Below are 23275 nucleotides of genomic sequence, written 5' to 3' on the forward strand. Positions count from 1 at the left end.
AAAGGCCTTTCACCACTTTCCACCATAGCATATTTCAAGATGCAGTTCTTTGGACTCTGGGGTCAGTCAATTTCCACATTTAATTCAAAGTTTTCTCCAAAATAAAACCTTCCAAGTTTTCAAAATATTTGCTGCTAATCATTTGTCCAAGATAGCATTCCCTAAGAAACAGTACTGGGCATTACACTGTTTGCAATGAAAATGAATCACATAAACCCACACTCATATATATATATATATATATATATATATATATACAGAGAGTGTTTCTAAAGTGATGGTCAATAATTTAAATGTGTACTGTACAGACTACAATATGTAAAAAAAAGCCTAGCCATGGTTCCTTAAGTGAATCATTTTCGAGATATTGCACATTTCTAGTTGAGATCCACCACTGACAAGGTGAACTATACAGAATTGGGATCCACCACTGACTTGTTTGTTTCGATAAGGTTATGCTCGTTCTCTCCCTTTCTCAATGTTCTGAGATGTAGCAAGCATACTAGTACTTGTCAAAAAGATAGTCGACTTGGAAAGAGGTTCAGCAATGACGAGTACTTAAATCCTATGGATTTTTGTATCTGGTGTCATGAAAAAAAGCTTGGTGTACACTTCTGACATTAACACAGTTGAGCAATTGCAGCGTTGGGTTGGAGTCTTTCAACAAATCAGAAATGACCCAGGAATGCCTGAGAGGATTTGCAACTCAATGCAGAGAAGACTACAAAGCTGCATACAGATGCAAAGACAGCATTTTGAACACCTTTTTTAACATCCTATAACATGCAACATCTGTAAAACAGGCACCTCCATAGCCAGGTGGGCAGGAGCGGCAGTGCACGCTTCTTGATTAGACTGGGGTTCGAGCCTGTGACCACCAAATACGGAGGATGCAGAAAGGTCAAGGAATGACCACTGCATATCCCTGCAGCAATATGGCCTTAGTTGCTAATGCTCCTAAAAACCAAATAACAACAATAACCTCTGTAAAACCCTGTGGTATTGACATTAAAAATGTTATTATCTTATGTTTAATAAAACAACCCTTAGCAAAGGATTCACATCTTTTTGCTAAACTAGTGCTGTCATAGTCAGTGGCAGATATTAACAGAAAATGTGCATTATCTCAAACGTTTCATTTGCAGTCCGATGTTCACTGGGACTTTTTTGCTTATTTTAGTTTGTACTTTTCACCTTTAAATTATTGACCATCATTTTTAAAACACCCTATATATATATATATATTTGTGTAAGCAACCGTGCAATATCCTGTCACTCACAAAATGTGTTCTGTCAGCTGTTAAGCTTTGAGAGAGAGAGAAAGAAAATGCATTGTGAGCCCAAAATATAGCTAGCAGACCATGTGATAACCAGTTCCTATGACATATAGGAACATGCATGACAGCAAAGTGATAACTTTCTAAATGACAATGCATGTAAGAATACTCTACTTTCTAAAGCTAAATATATTTAGATTTAGTTATGCAGAGTTGTTTGATACACCATGCTCCTCTTTCAATACTTATCTCATCCAATTGGTACAAACGTTTAGGGGAGGTAGGTAACATCTAAAGGAATGTGAATCGCATAGGAACCCATAACCGGAAATGTAACCGTAAGTCGGTAGATGGCACTGTTCATCAGTTCGCGAGAGGGAAAATTTCTGGTTTACTCATTGAAGCAGTAGTAGCTGCATGAAGAGCATGCATCAACATACGAACTGTGAGTAGGCAGACATGCACCTAGTGTACGGATTAGCAGAGGGCAATGGACGAGCCGCTCAACGAATTTATGTAGAACGCTTCCCAGACAGACATATACCGGACCACTGTTTGTTTGCACGTGTGCATCAAAATTTGTGCGATTATGGGTCATTTAGAGGTAACAGTAGTGTGGGCAGACCACATTCGACGCGAACTCCTGCCATCGAAGAAAGTGTGTTGAATGCCGTCCAGAATAATCCTACTACCAGCACACGTGCTGTTGCAGTGTACAGAGTGTCTGACACAATGATTCCTTACACCCATTTCATCTCCAAAGGGTTCAGTTACTGCTCCCCCAAGATTATCCTGCACATGTGGCTTTTGCGCAGTGGTTTCTCCAAGAAAGGATTCAAGATTTGAATTTTCCAGCCTATGTTTTGTTCACGGATGAGGCTTATTTCACTCGGGAAGGCTTATTCAATCAGCACAATGCTTATGTGTGGGCTCACGACAACCCACACGGTGTGTGCCCCTCATGCGGCACAACATCGCTTCGCAATAAATGTGTGGGCAGATATGGTCGGCCCATACCTGTTACCAGCCCACATGAACTCCGCTAAATATCGGATCTTTCTTGAACAAGTTCTACCGGGGTTACTTGATGATGTTCCAGCAAATGTGAGATGTAACATTTGGTTTCAACATGACTGGGTACCTGCCCATTATGGAAGGTGTATTTGTGACCATTTGAACAAGCGTTTTGGGCGTCGATGGATTGGCCGTGGTGGACCCGTTGCCTAGCCCCCATGCTCACCTGATTTATCGAGCCTTGATTTCTTTCTGTAGGGGGCCCTCAAATCTATCGTGTATGAATCGCCTGTGGAGAAGGAAATGGATCTCGTGGCGAGACTCGTCTGCACTGCTGCTACTGTCAAAGAAATTCCAGGTGTGTTCGACCATGTCCGCCAATCCTGCATCGGCGTCACGCATGCATCATGTCTCATGGTGGACCTTCGACCATCTGTTGTAACATCATGAAATGCATCCATCTCATACTCCATTGTTAATATTATTATGTTAAATAAATGTTTGCCACTAATTACTGTCTTGTGTCATTTCTGCTTCTAGTGCCTCTGCTACTACTTTCCCGTGACGTTTCCGGTTATGAGTTCCTATGCGATTCACATTCCTTTAGATGTTACCTACCTCCCTCCCCTAAATGTTTGTATCAATATTTTTGAGACGCCCTGTATATATAACCAGAAATGGTTATATATATATTTATTTTATTTTATTTTTTTACTTTGAAGTCTTGAAATGTCCCAGTTAATCCAATCTTGATAAATCAAGAATCTGCTGTATGTACACTAGAAAGCTTACTGATAAGGAATAGCCTCAGTCCTAACCAGTAGTAGCTGGTTATCTTGTTAAGATGTGTTTCAAAGTTAAAGGAACTGATGAGGAATTTTTGATAGCTATTCTGTAATCTGGATGGAGACTCAGTCAGAAAGGGAAGAATCAGCCCTACAAAGTCTGGCCACTTGCTGGTATCAAATGATTGTGAGAAAGGAGGATTTTTTTTTTTTTTTTGGTATAATGCTCTTGCCCGAATATAGCCTAGAAGACCTTTACAAGTCTTGCAAATGTGGTCCTAGTTGCTTTGTAGTGCTTGGTGTAATCTAAATAGTTTGTTTCTTTCTGAAGCTTGGAAAAGTCCAAAATTGATTCAATTTTTGAAACTGCGTTGTTTGCAATACAGGCAAGCCATGCAGAAAGAAAGGAGACAACCAGGTCAGTGGGACAGGAGTCGATGGTGCCAAGGAAAGATTTTTCAAAGGTTCAACAGAAAATTTAACATTAGGAAGTTTAGGGGAAAATACCCACCTCTTCCTCCATCTTATTACAAGAAAGAAGGGATCATTGAATTTTAAATGTATTATTAAATCTGAAGATGGTATGGTAGGGATCTGAGGAAAAATTGGGTCAAAATTCAGCAGCATAATCAGTAGTATTAAGACAAAGGTCTAGACTAGATTTGGTACCTTTTAAGTTAGTGTTCAGTTTAATCAAACAGAGAAATGATACATAAGATTCCTCACTGGTGGTGGGAAAGGGAATTAAATGTTAATTATACGCTCACCATAGATATCCAAATAAAATTCCACAGTCATGGCTTCAAATTTATCAGATTGAGATTTAAGATTTTTTATTATTTGGAACTAACTTTTCAGCCAGGTAAATCCCCCCCCCACACCTCTTTTATCCTTGCAGTAATTTAAACACTGAGAACATCCTGCAGTATTAGGTATTAAACAATCTTCATTTGTTTTGTTAAGCCAAACCTCAGTTAAACAGATTTCTGACCAAAAAATTGCATTTGAAGAAAGCTTGCACAATCAGTTTGAACCACATTCAGAGGAGTGTGCCAACTGTTAGAAAGCAGGTTTCCAATATCAATTTCTCTGACAGTCCCTTTCATATAGACTGTAACGGTTTTGATTGAAACAGATAACAGGAATCTTAAACTCAGTTGGTAAATGGAACTTTTAAAATTTCCAGATATATCTTACAAATGTCTTTTTTTTAATAATATCTTGGTCTCCTCATCTCAGCATGGTGACCTCTGTAATTGGTAGGCAGTATTATGTTGTGAAATCTTATATAGAGAAATAATCAAAGCATTGGTGGCTAAGGGAGGATATCTTCTGTCAGAACATCACAGTGATAGAAGATTGGATTTCCAATATTGCCACATTATAAATTGGAGACTATAGCTAATAAGTAGATGTAAAATAAAAAGAACTGAATGCATATCAGTAGTCTGAAATGAGAGAATAACCTCACAAACATTTTAGAAATGTAAAATACTTTAGAGAAAATGGTAATTCTTATTCCAATTCAATATCAAATTAACAAATATTAGCCCAAATATGGTCCAGACAGCAAATAGCCTGAACCTAAAAGTAAATAAGGTAGACTTGGGTACCTTTTAAATGAAACACCCTGTGTGTATATATAATAGAAATATGTATATGTAATTTTTTTTTTTTTTAAGGAGAATATCATAGACATGCATGAATGTTTGCTGAAAGAAGAACTTTTTTATGCTGGCAGGCACACAGATGATATATGGTATCGAGTATATGTAAAAAGCATAATAGGAAGAGATCCATTTACTGTAAGTTAGATAATAAATCAAAAAGATCTGTATTTATTATACCCATATATAATTTAGTATTATTAAATTATATATTTATTACAAATTAAATATTTGTTTTTCAGCTAATGTTTTCACATGTAATAAAAGATAGCTTACTATAACTTATTAATGTGACTGGGAAGCTGTCACATTAATTATAAATTGCAATATAAGTTTCTGAGAATTTATATTGCAATAGTTAAATCTAATAGCTGCTGTATCCTCCCCTCTCTTATGACAGAGCTAAGTAATGGGGGCCGATGTTCCGTACAAAATGCCAAGCTTGTAGTTTTATGTTAGGATGGAGTATAATGAGAGATGAAATTCTCAGTACAAAACTAGTAGTTTATATTCCAAAGAAATATAAATTGCTAGTGTTTCATAATTGACAATTGCTAGTATTTCAAAAAATTATCTATATTTGCATTTGTTAAAATAACAAAAAGTAACATGTATTGTATATTACTAGTAAAATTCAGTTTATTTTAATTAACTTTTGCTACCACTAATTGTTCAATAAATTTGCCATAATGTAAAGTTTCAGCTAAAATCCTTTAGGGCACCATCCATGTAGGCTGTAAACATGTCATTATTTTAGTTTCTTTTAGTTGTCATTATTTTAGTAGGCTGTAAACATGTCATTAAAGTATATATATACAGAGAATGACTTAATTCATTTTTATAAATTTCTGTGAATTTATATTGCATATTTAACTGTTCCATGATGACTGCCTATCTCCAGAAATAATTTTCAGTGAGGTAGTCAATTCTAGGGTGTCTCATAATCCTGATTGTTTAGTTTAGTTTGGGCAGTGGTCTTTTTGCTTGCAGTAGAATAAACATTGCCTTCACAATTTAGTTAACCTTTTGGTGATATGATTACATTGCCAAAAGGTTAATCTCAAAATTGCACTATTTTTAAACAAATGTGTTTGATACTAGTTCAGTACTTGTCATGCATGCAAAGATTTTTTTCTGTGAACATTAAGACCATTGAATTAACCATGCAGTTTTAAATTAAGGTTGCCAGGACTAAATCCACTTCATTCTTGTAAGTCACCTTTTCAGGGTAACTGCAAATTGTGATGTACTTGAGACTACTCTTCTTTTCCAAATTAATATTCTCCATATCATATTATGATTTCTCTGTCTTTAAATTGTCAATGACGATATATTCACATGCCACTATATATGCTGCATGAGGGTAAATGTCGGTAACATAACTAGAATAGGTTAAGTGTGTTCACTAAATAAGCATCAAGTGGAGTTAAATAAAAGAATTGGAATAACTAAATTAGATTTATTGTAAAAATATGATTACCATTTTTATTTTCAAAATCTATTATTATAAAAATTATTTCATATTTATATTTTTTATAAAAATTAATGACAGATGAAATTTACTTATACCAAGCTCTTATTAGACCTAAAATTAGACTATAGTGCCCAGGTGTATACCACTGCTCAAAAAAGTGCCCTTCATTAGCTGTATCTTATCCACCACTGGTGCTATCTGAACATCTCCAGTATTCCTTGTATGTTGAGGCCAATGACTGTTATCATAGACCTTTATCACTCCACAAAATGCAGCTGTCATTGCAATATGCTTATAAATTGAAACCCATACACAGCTGCGTCTTTTTGAGCCACATTAGAAAAACTATATAATTCTCATCCAAGAGCTAACTGACATTTTGGTCGGTTAGCTCTTGGAATATATTAACTTGATATAAATGGTTTGACTGTAGATGATTATTCTCAGATAGCTGCTGAACTAATTGAGTATTTTGCATCTACATTCACACAGGAGGAGTTATAAAGGAGAAGAGGGCCAGATGTTTATCAAACTCTAACAGGAAATTAAATGATTTTGTAATAACTGAGAACAAAGTGGAGGAGAAATTGTTGAAGTTAAACATAAAGACACCTGGGGTGGATGGGATCTATCCAGTTATATTAAAGGAGGCAGCAAAGGAAGTAAGCAAACCCTTAGCCATAATTATGAGAGCATCCTTGGACTCAGGGGAAGTCCCCACAGACTGGAGATGTGCAAATGTATCTCCAATTCACAAAGGGGATCAAAGGGTGATGGCGCCTCCGTAGCCAGGTGGGCAGGAGCAGCAGTGCATAGTACACGCTTCTTGATTAGACCAGGGTTCGAGCCCATGACCCCCAAATATGGAGAATGTGGAAAGGTCAGGGAACGATCACCACATATCCCCAGAGCAATATGGCCTTAGTTGCTAATGCTCCTAAAAACCAAATAACAACAACAACATCAAAGGGTGACACAAGTAAATACAGACCTGTTAGTTTGACTTTTGTTCCAGGGGAAATAATGGAGTCACTGGTTAATGAAGCATTGCAGGATCATTTAGACAAAACTACAGCAATAATTCAGATACAGCATGGGTTTTGTCAAGGGAAAGTCTTGTCTGACCAATTTGATTGGATACTATGATGTGATCACAAAGGAACTGGATGCAAAAAATAATTTTGATAACATATACTTGATTTTCAGGAAAGCTTTTGATACTGTCGCACATGGAAAACTACTGTACAAATTGGAGTGGTATGGCATTAAGGGCAAGTTGCTGCAATGGATAAAAGAATGGTTGAGCGAGAAAAGACAGAGTGGTGGTCAATGGGTACTGCCCTACATGGATGAATGTTATTAGTGGTGTCCCTTAGGGTTCTGTGTTGGGCCCATTGTTGTTTTGTACAAAGGGTACTAGGAAAGTTTTGCAATACAGTTTTGTTTATTTAATTTTTTCAAAGTAATTTCCTCTACATTCAATACACCTCTCCATCCTCCGAAACCAATCTTTAAACCAGTTCTGCCAAGTTTCACTAGGGAGTAAAGCACACTCGTTGTCCCAAGCCCGTAGAAGGTCCTCGTCACTGGAAAACCGCCTCCCTTTTAGCTTCATTTTCACATGCGGGAACAGTGCAAAGTCGCAGGGAGCAAGGTCTGGACTGTAGGGAGGGTGCTCGAGAAATTTCAGTCCTGTTGTGGTCAAATATTCGGTGCAGGCTTTGGCGCGGTTAGCTGGAGCATTATCGTGATGGAGGTACCAGGTGTCCATTCTTGACTTTGGCCGCAGGTTCTTCATAGATCCAATGACTTTAGGCAGGCATTGTTCAGTATACCACTTAGCTGTGACTGTCTTCTGCGTGTCCAAAACGACACGTTCCACAATTCCACTCGATTTGAAAAATACAGCTATCATTTTCTTCTTTACAGATCGGGATTTTCTGACAATTACGGGTGTGTCGTCATCATCAAAGACCCAAACTTTGTTTTGAGCCTTGGTCGGCAGATCGTAATAGTACACCCAAGTCTCGTCACCTGTCACGATGTTGTTCACATACCGAGATTGTCCCTTATCAAACTTTTTTAACATCTCCCGGCACCAAGTCACACGTCGTGTCATCTGCTCTTCAGTCAGTTGATGCGGCACCCAGAGAGAACAAAGTTTCTTCACGTGCAAATGATCTTGCAGAATCGAACGAATTGCTGGTGCATTTAGGCCCAAAGTATCCTCTATCTGTTGGTAGGTCACTCGCCTGTTTTCATCAAGCATTTTCCTCACAGCAGTAACGTTTTCCTCCGTAACTGACATTCGTGGCCTTCCCGGCCTCTCAGAATCCTCCAGAGTGAAACTTCCCCTTTGGAATTCTCTATACCACCTGAATATCGTTGTACGATGTGGACAATCATCATCTAGTGCAAGAGTCATTTCTTCTAAGCACTGGTCTATGGTTAAACCACGCACGAAATTATACCGCAAAACTGTCCTTATCTCATTTCGTGACCATGATGCCATCGCAAGCACTTTACACTCTCACTACTAATGAATAACTGAGCCCATCGACTTGTCGCGGCGGCTACTATGCATGTATGAACATGTCTCAATATACAGCAACAAGCAGCTTCCTGTGATTCATTGTTGCGTCATATTGCAAAACTTTCCTAGTACCCTTTGTATATTTATCAATAATATTGATGAAGGTATATCAAGCTTAATGTCAAAGTTTGCAGATGATACAAAGTTTGGCAAGGTTGTTAATAACAGTAATAATAGTGTGGTGCTGCAACAGGATCTGGAAAAGTTGGGTAGATGAGCTGAGAAGTGGCAACTGAAGTTTAACATTGACAAATGCAAAGTACTGCATATGGGTAGCAGTAACCCCAGAGAAATGTACCAAATATGTGGTGTTACACTCAGGGTAGTGGAGAATGAAAATGAAAGAGACCTTGGGGTAATTGTGCAGTCAGATATGAAGTTTACTGATCAGTGCAGACAGGCTGCCAGAGTAGGTCATGTGGTCTTGTCAATGATATATGGGAATTTTGCGATCAGAGATAAGGGGATGATTATCCCCTTGTATAAATAAGGCAATGATCAGGCCACACCTCAAGTACTGCATACAGGTCTGGAAGCCTCATTTTAGGAAGGATGTAGAGTTGCTAGAACGAGTACGGAGAAGGGCAACAAGATTGGTGAGGGGAACAAAGGGGGTGCTCTTATGAAGAAAGTTCTGCAAATTGCAGCTTCTGGAGACTAGACACCTGCGAGGCGATCTGATTGAGGCATATAAGACCTTGAATGGATTGAGCAGGCTTAATGCTGATGGGATTCTTCCTCTTCCTCAGATTACAAGCCTTTGGGGGCATAGATTCAAACTGAGGAAAGACAGTTGTAGAACAGATGTGCGGAAATTTGCCTTTAGCCAGCAGGTAGTTGATTGCTGCAACAAACTTCCATCTTCCATCTGTTGTTGTGGAAGTTGATAGCTTAAATAAATTCAAGACAGAACTAGACAAACATTTGGAATAAATGGATCAGTGAAATAGGAGGTTTTTTTTTTTTTTTTTTGCTGATGCTGTATAAGCTTGCTTTCTTGCATCATGTCATGTGCCTCTGCTAATGCAATTGTACATTGGACCCTCGTTTAACGATTGGTACACTATACGATCTAATCACTTTACGTTGGACTCTCCATAATAAAATACCATCCACTATACAATGTGGTAAGCGGTGATCATTGTCATCACGTTTGTGAATTGAATTTTAATTCTATTAAACAGCAATTCTAATGAGTGAAAATAGGAGGAATATTATTCACAAGCTATAAAAGTAAAGATCACAAATTTACACTTTATTACATTACCAATTCACAAAATTATATGACATATGAAAATCTGAAGAATATTTTCCACAGGTTAGCAAAATAAAAATAAATTTACGCTTGCATACAAAGCTTAATTAATAAGTACTGTAATATGTACATACTAACTTGTTGATATTTCTATTCACTGACATTTGGGGGGAGGTTGTAAAATTGAAAACACTAAAAAAGATAAACAGTCAATAATTAGTAGAGGCATATGCAAGAAAGCAAGCTTACATCATCAAAAAAAAAAAAAAAAACCCTTCCCATTTCACCCTTAGATTCTGAAAATTTGTTTTTTTTATATAATTGAAGATTTCATGGAAGGGGAAACACATTTCACCATAATAATGAAAAACCAACAGAATTCCAGCTATCGGTGTTATTGCAATGCAATAAGATCAAGTTTATTACCTGTTTATAATAGATTTCACTAATAGAAAAGCCTAATAAACCGAAAACTGCAAATTGTTTTTATTGTTTTATGGTAGTGACCTCCAGAAATGCGCTTTAGACAAAAAAGCATTCAAAATTGATTTTGAATGCCTTTGTCTAAAGGGACACGCGTCCCGAAAGCTACTGATTTTTGTTAATCTATTTGTATAACTGGTTTATAACTAACTTATGTGTATATTAAAATTGATTTTTATAATGAAACATATGATAACGATGAGAATGTAGTACATTTTAATAATTTGAATTGGTTTTTTGAAATTAAAGTGGCTGATTCCACTAATCAAACTTATTTCACTTCACATTGGGATGGGCTTATGATTCTGTCCGACTGGATCACGTGGTCATTCCTCTCAGTCAATAGCAGCGTTTGTAAATGTGGGCTGCGTGTTTTGTTTTTACATCCTTTAGTTTAAATAATTTTTTTGTGTTGTGCAATATATTACATTAGTTAAAACTAATCAATATATTAATTTTAATCAATTTTTTAATCAATATGTACAATTTCCATTATAAAAATCACCTTTTAGAGAGATAAATAGCTTAGTTACATAGCGAAAATTTCAATTTCCGAGCCCTTGGAACGAATTACCAAAAAGCAATGTGTTATTGGGTTTACATTACGATATTTTCCCGATATAATAGTGTCTCCAGAATGGATTAATATCATAAAGCAGGGGTCCACTGTATTCTTGATTATATTAATTTCTGAACTTAACACGTCAACAGATCATGTATAAAATTACTCAAGCAGGTGATTGAGACATGCTTTCCAACTGCTAACTTTTCTTTCAAGATCACTGCCCTGCATAGTATCATCAGTTTCATGCTGCACACACACACACACACACACAGTCCAATTCTTTGACTTCCTGCCAATTTACATTGACGGCTCAAAGTATTCGGTGGAATCTGCTGCTGTTATTTTACCATATTTTATTATCTAATCAGCTTCCCTTTAGAGTGCAGTGTGTGTGTGCGTTACTCTAAAGGCCAAAATCCAGTAAATCCACCAGGATTTACTTGAATTTTCATTGGTAAAAGCCTGAAAATCAGCACTTCTCACTTTGTTTCCAACTTTTACCCTGATATGGTAATTCCTTACATTTGCAAATTTGTTTCAGCAAAAGGATGGTGAAGGTGATTTGTAAAAGCCAACAATTCAAAATAAGTTTTCATTGTAAATTCTAGTGTAGAAACAGAAACACATAAATCATAGAAACATAAACAAATATAATTGAATACCTTAATTATTTTATTCAGAATGTAGTGAATATGTTACCGGGCAATTTTGCTGGATAGAAAATATATTGCCACATGCCCTTGTTTAAAAATCAGAAAAGTAAATGAAACAGAAAATTGTTATTGATTCCCTTTTCTCGATGTTCAATTATCTCTTTTTCAATTTTTAAACAAGACATAGGGGGATATATCTGCTATCCCCAAAGGTTGTCTGGGTAACATATTCACTATATTCTGAATATAGTCAATAACCCTCCCCTCCATGCCCTTATTTAAAAATTGGAAAAGAAATTAGAGAGCACGAAAAGGGAAGCAATAATAATTTCCTGTTTCATTCACTTTTTTGTTATGTTCAGAGTGCCTGAGATATAATACTTCTATCGTAATGGAAAAGAATTTGTAAATGCAATTATCAAACAAGCTTTGACCAATACAAACTGTTAAATGATAGGATTTAGTATATCATCAGTAATATGTGAAATATGTATATATGTGACTTTTATCAAAGCAAATTGGTAAAACTTAGGATTTACCAAATTTCAGGCTTTTCAGTAACATACTGCATGCATTTTTCATACTGCACTCTAAAAGTTATTTATACAGTAAACCCCCCCGCTAATCGCGGGGGTTACATTCCTGAGAAATGCAACGAATACCGAAAAAGCGAATACTGAGTTATGGCTCCCATAGTAATAAAGGGGTTCCGTTCCAAAGTATGAAATATATAAGAAAAACTAGTCTAAAATTTTGTCTATGTATGTATCACAGCTACCTTCATAATATGACTATGTACATAGACAGTACATAGTGAAATGCAAGCATATGGCATCGAAATGAAAATAAGAAACAGTTTAACATCACGAGTTACAGAGCAAATTTTTGAAGCAATTAGCGCGTTTTCACGCTAATTGCTTCCACTATGGCGGATTTTTTCTTCTGATTTCTTGATTGATCGTACTGTTGACTCATTGATTTTATAATGTTTTGCCACTGAGAAGACACTTTCACCATTAGAAATTTTGTCTAATAACTCAATTTTATTCGCCAATGTCATCACCTTCTTTGATAATTTCACATTCACATTTCCCTTGTTATTCGTAGCCATATTTTTGTACGGGTTAGAAAGAACTTGTCCAAATAAAGTCACTTTCTTCTGTTAACACACTAGAAAAAGTCTGTTTTACACTGCAAAATGGTAGATTTATCAATTTTGTAAGCATATCAATTTATAAATTTATTCAATTTTAAAAGCATATAAATTAAAAACAAACGACGAAACCTTCCATGGCAAGCACATAACACATACCGAACAAGGATTAGCGAGAAACATTTTAATATTAGTTTATCTTGTCACCCCTTTATTTTTTTATTTTTATTTTTTCACCCCTCTCCCCCCACCCACTGAGCGCTGTTTTGAACGGGAAAGATAATTTTAGCCACGCCCATGTTTTTTTTATGGTGGAAAATGTTCACGGCGCTTTAAAAGTTACATTTTTTTAGATTTCATTTTATGTTAAATCAGCGACCACAAATACTCGAAACTGCGAATAGCGGGGGTTTACTGTACTGCACAGATAACATGCTGTTGAATGTTTGATCCAACTTCATATGTTTGCTGATTCCAGTCCTGAAGTAATAAGGTTACTGAGGAAAAAAAGTTTAAATTTTTCAACTAAATCTGAAGATAGAAATATTAATTTAGAATTCAGCTATTCATATCCAATCTTGTATTGGATTTAACACAGGCTACAGTCCCAATCAAAAACTAATGTTATAATCTGTCTGTTGTATCCCAAATCAGTCTGATATGAAGTGAAGATGGCTGGATAACATGCAAACCTCCAAAGTGTATTTGTCCAGCAGTATCATTTATTGACTACAGACAATCTGATTCAGATACTTGTCAACATGGTAAATGACATGGTAAATGACATGGTACAGGTAGGATAGTAATAAGCTATATCATATCAAGCCCACAATAAAAGCATGATATTCTAGTATACACAAAGGGATAAGCTGATGATCCTCTGATATGCAAGTGTTGTAATATTGCATTAACAGCGGCATATATGAATAGACTACTCACATTTCATAATGAATGCTATTCTATTTTTACAACTGTCAGATTGTAGCAGATGATGGTAATATTCTAAATGTCTTTTCCTTTTTTTGCAAAGGTTAAATTACTATCACCAGCTTTAAGCGTGTTTTTTTTTTTTTTTTTTTTTTAAATGAGTAACTGATATCATACTTGGCCTTTTACTTGTTCTAATTTATGTCTACATATTTTGTATTCATATCCTAGTAGATTGTTTTATATCTTAATTTCACCATGGACTTTGCACATTATGATGCATTGGCAGCCTTAGCTGCCAATGCATCATGAAAAAAACAGCCAAACATCTGGCTGGTGATTAAACAGGCTGTCTCCATCTGGATATTTGCTATGTTACTGGCCTACTTAGAACCTATTACAATAAACATTTTTGAAGTCCAGTGTGCATGGCAGTGACTCCAGGCTGATTGATAGCCCCCCCCCCAAATGTTCTTTTAATAAAGTGCATCAGCTAAACATTGTTTTTCAAAAGTTGCTCTGTGTGCCTAATCTCTTTGTTCTAGACCCAGAAGCTGTTAAGTTTAGGGTCTCCAGGGCATGACTTCTAATTACACATGCTTTTACAAATAGGGAGCAGTTGGAGCAGAAATTAAGAACACTCTTGTGTCTCATGTCTGCAGTATGGGGTGAAGTAAATGATGTACTTCACCCCATACTGCAATTTTTGTGTTCATAATCAAGGAAAGGGACAGACATTCTTCCAGTTCCAAGATATAAAGGTATATTGAGATTTTAGTTGTTCAGATCTCTCCAAATTGTCTGTGTTGTGGTGTGGTGTCCCAGATGATTAGTATTTCATCTCTGTCCCTTAGTTAAAACTTAGTCATTCATGAAGTGAGATAACACAGCTGAAAAGTCAGCCATGAAAACATCAATTGAAACTGAGTTGCCCTTGATGAGTCCATTCTTTTGGAGATAGAAATGCCAAGAAAACTGATGTGATCAAGAATTTCTGTGATAGTGTGGCAATTTGGTGTTTATTTGTTTATTCACTAGACTCTCTCTCTCTCTCTCTCTCTCTCTGGTGGGGGGAGGAGATGCTAGTAAACATTGAAACTTGACAGGATGTCCCGGCATTGTATGTGAATGTTGGAGGCATTGGCCAAGATTTTGTGTGGGTGTTTCAGACATTAATCAAGCTTGATTAATGTCTGACATTGGAAAATATTAAATGCATTTCCATTGCATTGTGCAGTGAAGTATACTGTTAGTGATTATTTGTTTGTGCATTAACTATTACAATATGTGGGTCACAAAGGCTCTTGAAATTTTTTTATTATTTTATTTTTCGTATTGATATAAATCAGTTAGCAAAAACCTCATTTATGTATGTACCTTAGAGCAAACTAAGTGCATCAATCTCAGATTATGAAGCAAGCCAAAATGAGTTACCTCTATATTGCACTTTAAGTGAACAGCACTTTTCCCTTAGGAAAAGTATGAATGTTGTATACAGCAGGCCCCCGTTATAACGCGGTTCGCTTTACGCTGATTCGCTATAACGCTGTTCTTATATTATAACCCGTATCTGACTATAGAGAAAGGAGTTCGAAAAGGAGACACAATATCTCTGAAGCTGTTTACTGCTGCCCTTGAGGAAGCTTTCAGAAGATTACACTGGTCGCAGAAAGGAGTCAATGTGAATGGAGAGTACCTAAACCATTTACGATTTGCAGATGACATTGTGGTCTTAAGCCACGATCCCAAAGAATTAGAGGAAATTTTTAATCAGTTATGCACAGTTAGAAAGGATTTTGGACTAAAGATGAATATGGCTAAAACAAAAGTAATGATGAACAAGTATGCCACAGAAAGGGAAATAATGATTGAAGGAGCAGTAATTGAAAAGGTGGAGTCATATACTTATCTGGGACAAGTTATTAGCTGTAATAATGGTAAATGGCTGGAAGTCAAGAGAAGAATAAATTTTGGATGGATAGCATTCAGGAAATATAGTCACATACTGAAGAGCAATATCCCAGTTTGTCTGAAACGTAAAATAATGAACCAATGTATACTCCCCACCATGACTTATGGAAGTGAAACTTGGGCACTCACCAAAAGAATGGAAGAGAAGCTAAGAACTACACAGCGAAGAATGGAACGAATTATATTGGGAACCAGACTGTTAGATAAGAAGAGAAACACATGGATTAGGCAGCAAACTCAAGTAAAGGACATTCTTATCAAAACTAAAGAACTAAAATGGTCTTGGGCAGGACACATAGCTCGAAGACATGATGACAGATGGACTAAGAAAATAACAGAATGGTACCCAAGAGGAGCTGGAAGAAATCTTGGAAGACAAAGGCGAAGATGGATAGATGAAATGGATGGCCAGTGCTCAAAACAGAAGGAACTGGAAAGTTGCTGGAGGGGCCTTCATCCTGCGGTGAATTGAAAATGGCTGATGATGATGATCTATAACGCTGTCACAAATCACTATAACACTCTTTTACAGATTGCATTTTTGGCATATTTAACGAAATCGTTTCATTTGATGGAGTCAATAGCTTGAAAATGAATATAAAAATACGGTTAAAACGTTTTCCGCGCTGACTTGAGAAATATTCCCATGCTCAGTGAAATTCTCTTGTGCGCTAATTCAGTTGCAGTACAGTGACTTGTTACGTAGTTCCGAGATCAACATTTTAAAAAATGATCAAGTATATTGCTTGTAATATTTACTTTATATGCATTTATCTGAAGTCTAGTCATCACTCAGTATAGTATTAGACATCGTGCGTAATGGACAGTTTACTCGAACATTGTATCATAATTAATGCAACCAACGCAGTTACATTTTCGAAGAGTTAATAATGGCCAATAAGAATGAAAAAGCAACAACATCTGGGTGCAGTACGAAGACTATAAATGTAAGAAAAAGACTGAATTTGAAAATTAAATTAGATGTTTTGAAGTGAATCGATCTGGTCAAAGACAAGCGGATGTGTGCCATAATTTAGAACTTGCAAGTTTAACTGTAAGAACAATTATTAAAAAATAAAAGAATTAATTTTAGCAGCGGGAAAGATAGCTGTTCCACTGCAAGCAACTAGGGCTAGGCTGGCTATTAGGATTGAAATGGAAAGACTAACTAATTTTATTGAAGATAATATCCAATGTAGAATTCAGTTATAAAAAAAGAGAGAGAGAGAGAGAGAGAGAGAGAGAGAGAGAGAGAGAGAGAGAGAGAGAGAGAGATTAGCCTATATGATGATCTGAAGAAAACTCACCTAAAAAAAAAAAAAATTGGAACCATTTAAAACTAGTAAGGGCTGGTTGAATAGATTTAAAATCTAGGGAGAAGCCACCAGTGCAGATCAAGGAGCCGAAACTTTCAAAAAAGAACTTGTTAAAATTATTGAAGAGGGGTATTGTGTGTTATACTTCTCAACAAGTTTATAACCTATGTTATAGCGCTAATTCTGCCCTTTCTTATTTTTTTAAGTTCCCACGACTGAATTTTCTGTACCCGTCCTATCTAGATCTTTTTCAAAAGCTTCGATATAATATCACTTTAAGTACTTTAAGTACCAAATGAAAAGTAAAGAATCCTCAAGTAAAAGCGCATATTTTTCTTAATATAATCGCAAAATTAGTCGCTATAACTACGTAATAAAGACGTATTAAAGAGGCCTACAGTTGTTAGCCAGCAACAGCTATTTCAGTTAGCCACTTGCAAGTGTAATGTAAGATTTTTGTAAACACCGGATGGACGCGTTCATTTAAGATGCAAATTAGGCCAAAGGGAGATGGTAGAGTGGCTCCACGTGTCGCTGGAATATTCGAGAGGTGGCGTGAGATACCTCTTTGAACCCAGTGCTTTCCCATGACTCATCATGGGAAAACATCAGGCATCTTAAGACTCGGCTCCTGCCAATGAGAAAGAAGTTTTGTATAAACAGTGTGGGCGGGCTTGGGACATAAAAAGCGGACCCTCGCAAGGAGAAAGTTCATCATCGGACGGAGGGAGTCGGACGAGAAGAGGTCGTCGGAGGAGATCGGACGAGAAGAGTCGAGACGGACGAAGAGGAACGAAGAAGACACTAAAGGAAGGACCCAAGAGCCCAGCTAGAAACTGACCGTCGTTCTGCCGAGCCAACGCCCAGAGCCGATCGAGATTCATAGCCATTGACTGATGAACTCAGTGTGATCTCTAGAGCTGGTAAGTTAAAATGATATAAGCATAGCATGCAATGTAAAGATATTAGTGACCATGATACCGTTAAAATGTTTCCTTTCTAACCTTTCTAAAATTGCTAAACTGAGCCTATTCAAAGTTAACTACTGGAATTAAAGATGAAAAGCTTTAAACTTAAAAGGTTGGATCTTAGAATTGCTGAACTAGTTATGATAAACATGTTTAATGGAATATTTTGATGAAATACCTTATTAAATGCAATGTCTAAATAATGAAATGACTTAGTATATCTTTTGAATGAAGTATGTAAAATTCTCTTTTGTTATATTAAACCCTGTTATGTTTCTGTGTTATTTGAGTTTCTTCTTTACTGCCAAAACCTCACACTCAACCACTAAAGTAGTAAAGCTAAATGTTAAAGCATGATTAGGAGGTAACTGCGGTGTCAAGTAATTAATTACTTGATAATTACAACGCTAAAGTCCAAACTGCGGGGGTAAAGGGGGAGGAATCGCTGCCCCCCTTCCTCTCTGAGGGTATATGAGACTGTCCTATAAAAACCACTAGACGAAAACAGAATTAGATTCCAGATAGGCGAGATGAACACATTAAAGCAAATTAAGATGGCCAACCAAAAGAAAAGTGTTAAATACGACTTAACTATACTCATAATAAAAAGTATAAGTTATGCCTAGACTAAGCAGTTCTGATGCGGCCACACCCTAGTACACACAAAACCTAAGTAAGTGTAACGAGTATATATATATGTGCAAAGAGTGTGTGTGTGCGGGGTAACACCTAGATGAAGCAGGATTTTTGTGGAAACGAATGCCTAAAAGAAGTTTCATATTGAAAGAAGCAAAAAACATGCCAGGTTTCAAAACGGTGAATGATCGGGTGATTTATTGCTGGGTGGTAACGCTGCGGGGGATTTAAAATTAATACCCCTTTTAGTTTATTTGGAAGAGGGCTAAAGTTCAACCCAAAACCGACACACTTTTCATGATTAAATTCATGATTTTAATTGGAATTTTAAGTTTAATTTTGATACATAAGTAGTTACCATAAGTAGTTACCATATAATTATATACGTATGTAATGCAGAATATTTTTTATGTACAAATATTTTGACCGACATTTGGGCATCTTTTCACAACAGTTTATTATTGATTAGGAAATATCCTATGGCACCAACCGCAACTCACAAATACATATGTTACCTTATAGGAATGCGGCGCTTGCTTAGCGCAGATTCACTTAGCACTCTGTTTTTCCGGAACGCATTATCAGCGTTAAGTGGGGGTCACCTGTATTGCTATTTGTAATGTGAGCCATTACTCAATAGCTGTTTCTGGATTGTTGCTTCATTTAGTAGGTTACTAGCATTACTAGTAGAAACTTGATTCACAATATGAGATTGAGGCATTTTGTAAGAAACTTTGTTTTTTCTTAACTATGTACACAAATGAAGAATTTGACAACTTGCATACATTAATGGCAGGCATTACAAATAAGTGGCAATGTACATCTCATGGAGAAGTGCCATTTAATAGAAGTGCAATGCAAAGGGCTGTCATAGTGACTCATTTCAGAAAATAAGATTGATGTATTTTGTAACACACTGTTTGTTTTCTAGCTCTTATATCCGAAGCCTTTGTTTTAAATTTACTTGTTTTACTAAATATTTATCAAATATTGTGTACTATGGGAAACAGTGCTGTACTTCAATGATTAATAGTATCAGAATTGTATTAATATAAATTATTAATGTAATACGTTAAGCAGCTATTCTAATAGGACTTAATTTTTTAGGTATCTGTGTATTTTGTTGATTTTGGAGATTACGCATTGATGAGTCTTAATAAAATACAACCTCTTTGGCAGAACTTTCGATCCTTACCTTTTCAAGCAATACGGGCAACATTAGCAGGTAAGTCAGAGTATGTAATTTAATTGTAGTTCAATTACGAAGAATAATTTAACTTTTTCTTGTTAGAAATAATTATAAAACATTCATTTCCCATTAGAGAAGAAAATTTATGTCCCTCTACTTAAGGAAAAAAATTGTATTTTCTGGTGCTTTAGCTAAAAATTTAATTTTAGTGTTGCAGCCAATAATTGTATATACTTAAATGTGGCTCTAGTTTGTACATAAAGTGAAATGTATACAGGGTGATTCAGGAGGAATAGTAAATATTTTGGGAGGTTATAGTATCGACTATTCTATAGTAAAAAAGTTCATATAAACATGTGACCAATTCTCAGTGGATACAGATATACAGCTGTTTGAAACTGGTGCGGAAAAAGCCATTAAAGAATGATAAATGACTTATTGTTTGCATTTACTGACTTTTTTGAATGATACAAAATGCAAGTAACTGGCAAATTTTTTACATTTCACAATAAATGTTCGAAAATTCCACCGGCAACCTCAATGCACTTTGCAACTCTTGTGGTAATATGACATTCTTCTGAGGTCGTCTTGGCGTTCCTTTATGAGGGCAGCAGTATCCAAAATGCAAGCAAGCAATTCATTTCTTGTATTCACCTTTTCTTTGTATACTACGCTGTTCATCCATCCCCACAAACAAAAATCTAACGGAGTGTAAAGTGTTTTTGGGTCAAACAGCACCAGGGGTTTCATCTCTGTGTAGTATACATTGTCATGTGATACAGTACATTGTAAAGGCCAGAGATTTAAAAGTGTATGGATATTGTGATGTGTAATATTTTGTACCGTTGTTCATCTGGCCTTTTAGCTTTTGGTCCCCTAATGGGACCACCATTGCCCATACTTGGCCCCATGGAGGCAGACCAGGTACACCCAGTATAGTTATATTTACTCTGGCAAGTTCTGCCACCTAATCTGCTGAGATTCGGTGGCTGGCTTCCAGAAAGGAAATTCACCTTTCTTTCCTTATACATATATATTTATTTAATCCGTACTAACCCAACTAACTTCCTCAACCGCTTGGTCACTGGTGGCACAGCTCCTGCCTCCAGGTGGCGGGGCCGGTAACTTGGGAGAAGAAAGTTTACTCCTCCGGGGCTAAAAGGAGCAAAGATGGACTTAAATAATTTTCCTCCTTTAGAGCCATCAAGCTCAAGGTCGGAAATGTCCAATGAAAATGACTCAAACCAACATAAAAGACTTCGAATAGAAGTAGTGTCATAACCTCCCTAACTCTCTGGTGATACACTCTCTGTCTACTCAGCCTGTGGGTAAGTTATCACCATTTATGGTATGATCCAAAAATATTTAGAATCAATTGCAGGATTACCAAAAATGGTGAACAGACTACAATCAGGAGACCTCCTTGTTGAAACAGCCACTGCCAAACGCTAAGTGGCTATTAAAGACAAAAACATTTGGTGGGTTGCCAGTATCTGTTACTCCCCACAATACTTTAAATTCATCGAAAGGTGTCGTCACAGAGTGGGACCTGCTTTCAGTGTCTGAGGAGGAGTTAGTCCACAAACTTAGTAATCAGAAGGTAACCAGTGTGAAGCACATAATGATTAAAAAAGATGGAAATCTCGTACCAACTCGATCCATCATTTTAACCTTCGGCACTCCTGATTTGCCATCCACTGTAAAAGCTGGCTATTTAAACTGCCGGATTTGGCCATACATCCCGAATCCTCTTTGCTGTTTTAAATGCCAGAAATATGGCCATTCTCAGCAGGCATGCAGAGGTGATGCCATCTGTCCTATATGTGGCTCTAAAGACCATACACAAGCAGATTGCTCAGCCTCAGCCCCCTGTGTCCCAACTACAAAGGAAGTCATCCTGCGCTTTCTAAATCATGCTATATGTGGAAAACTGGAAAGAAAATTCAGAGATACAAAATAGAACATAAAGTAATATATCCTGAAGCACACAGACAAATTATGTCGACCATGCCCAGTCAATCTTATGCGTCTCACACACGAAGCTATATCTCAAACAGACGTGTCATTACCACCGAACTTTTTTTTTTTATTTAACAAATTGGGTTAAAGAAAACTTATCAGCCTCCAGAAAAGATACTCCTAAACTTAAACCAGTGAAGCCACAAGCATCCCACAAGTATCCCAACAGTCTCGTAGGACACTGAAAGAATGAAAACTACTAAAGATTGTAAGAAAGCCGAACCTCAAACAAACAGTATGGAAGTGGATGTACACCCGGATTATGAAGAACCCATCCTAGAATTGCATGTCAATGACACTATGGATACTGGTCACCCCACATTTCCAAAAAAAAAAACCGAAAAAAATGTCCTGCATCCAAAAAAACAGCCAGCTGAATCATCCTCAAATAAACCTAAATAATGCATAACATCATACAGTGGAATTGTGGAGGACTAAGCAGCCATTCTGATGACTTAAAAGATTTAATAGTTCAATTCAACCCCATAGCTGTATGCCTACAGAAAACATTCTTGTCACCCCAAGTTTCACCAAAATTTTCCAATTATGATGTATAGATGAGATAGAAACTCAGTCTCCTGCACGTGGAGGAGTAGCCATTCTGGTTAATTCTAACATGCCACCCAAGCCGATCCAGTTAATAACAAATCTAGAAGCTGTGGCTACTCGTACTGCAGTTGGTACATCAGTTACTCTTGTTACCGTTTATATTCCACCATCTCTACCTCTTCCCCATTCAGAACTTGACAATCTCATTACACAACTCCAATTTGTCTTTTCGGTGACTTCAATGGACACCATCCATTGTCGGGGTCTGCTACAATGGACAGAAGAGGCAAATTAATTGAATAATTTATGAATAATAGCGATCTTAATTTACTAAACACTGGATCTCCTACTTACATCCACCTACCCACAGGATCTACTTCTGCAGTTGACTTGTCAATTTGCTCTCCATCCATCTTTCCAATCCTGATATGGTCGGTAGTAAGCGAACTGGGATGGCTATTCTGCCCAAATGTTCTTAGACAGAATTTATGTCCAACAGAAACATATTGATTATGGTAACTACTTACATCACCAATCAGATTCTGACTGCGGCAAATGCTTTCGTTCCAAAATCCAAGACATTTTTGCTCACCGAAATCACTGGTGGAATGCAGAGTGCTCTTTTGCCAAACAAGATAAAAACCGTGCATGAAATGATTTTCAGAAATGTCCTACTACCACTAACTTAATTGCTTATAAAAGGCTTAAAGCAAAAGCAAGGCAAATTAGAAGGAAAGCAAAACGTGATTCGTGGATTGCTTTTGCATCAACCATCACAAAA

The 23275-nt window shown here is 36.7% G+C and overlaps 1 protein-coding gene across 1 annotated transcript in view; it reads left to right on the forward strand.

Annotated features, from left to right (window-relative positions):
- The window catches only part of tapas (tudor domain-containing protein 7 tapas), a 279776-nt gene that overhangs the window by 228307 nt on the left and 28194 nt on the right, over window positions 1-23275 (forward strand). The window contains exons 14-15 of the mRNA XM_090376230.1: window positions 4759-4881; window positions 19845-19962. Coding sequence (XP_090232356.1) covers window positions 4759-4881; window positions 19845-19962 — 241 coding nt within the window. The remainder of the gene's footprint in view (window positions 1-4758; window positions 4882-19844; window positions 19963-23275) is intronic.

Source organism: Mastigoproctus giganteus, chromosome 6 (assembly GCF_048544385.1).
Source record: "Mastigoproctus giganteus isolate SK-2022 chromosome 6, ASM4854438v1, whole genome shotgun sequence".
NCBI lineage: Eukaryota > Metazoa > Arthropoda > Arachnida > Uropygi > Thelyphonidae > Mastigoproctus > Mastigoproctus giganteus.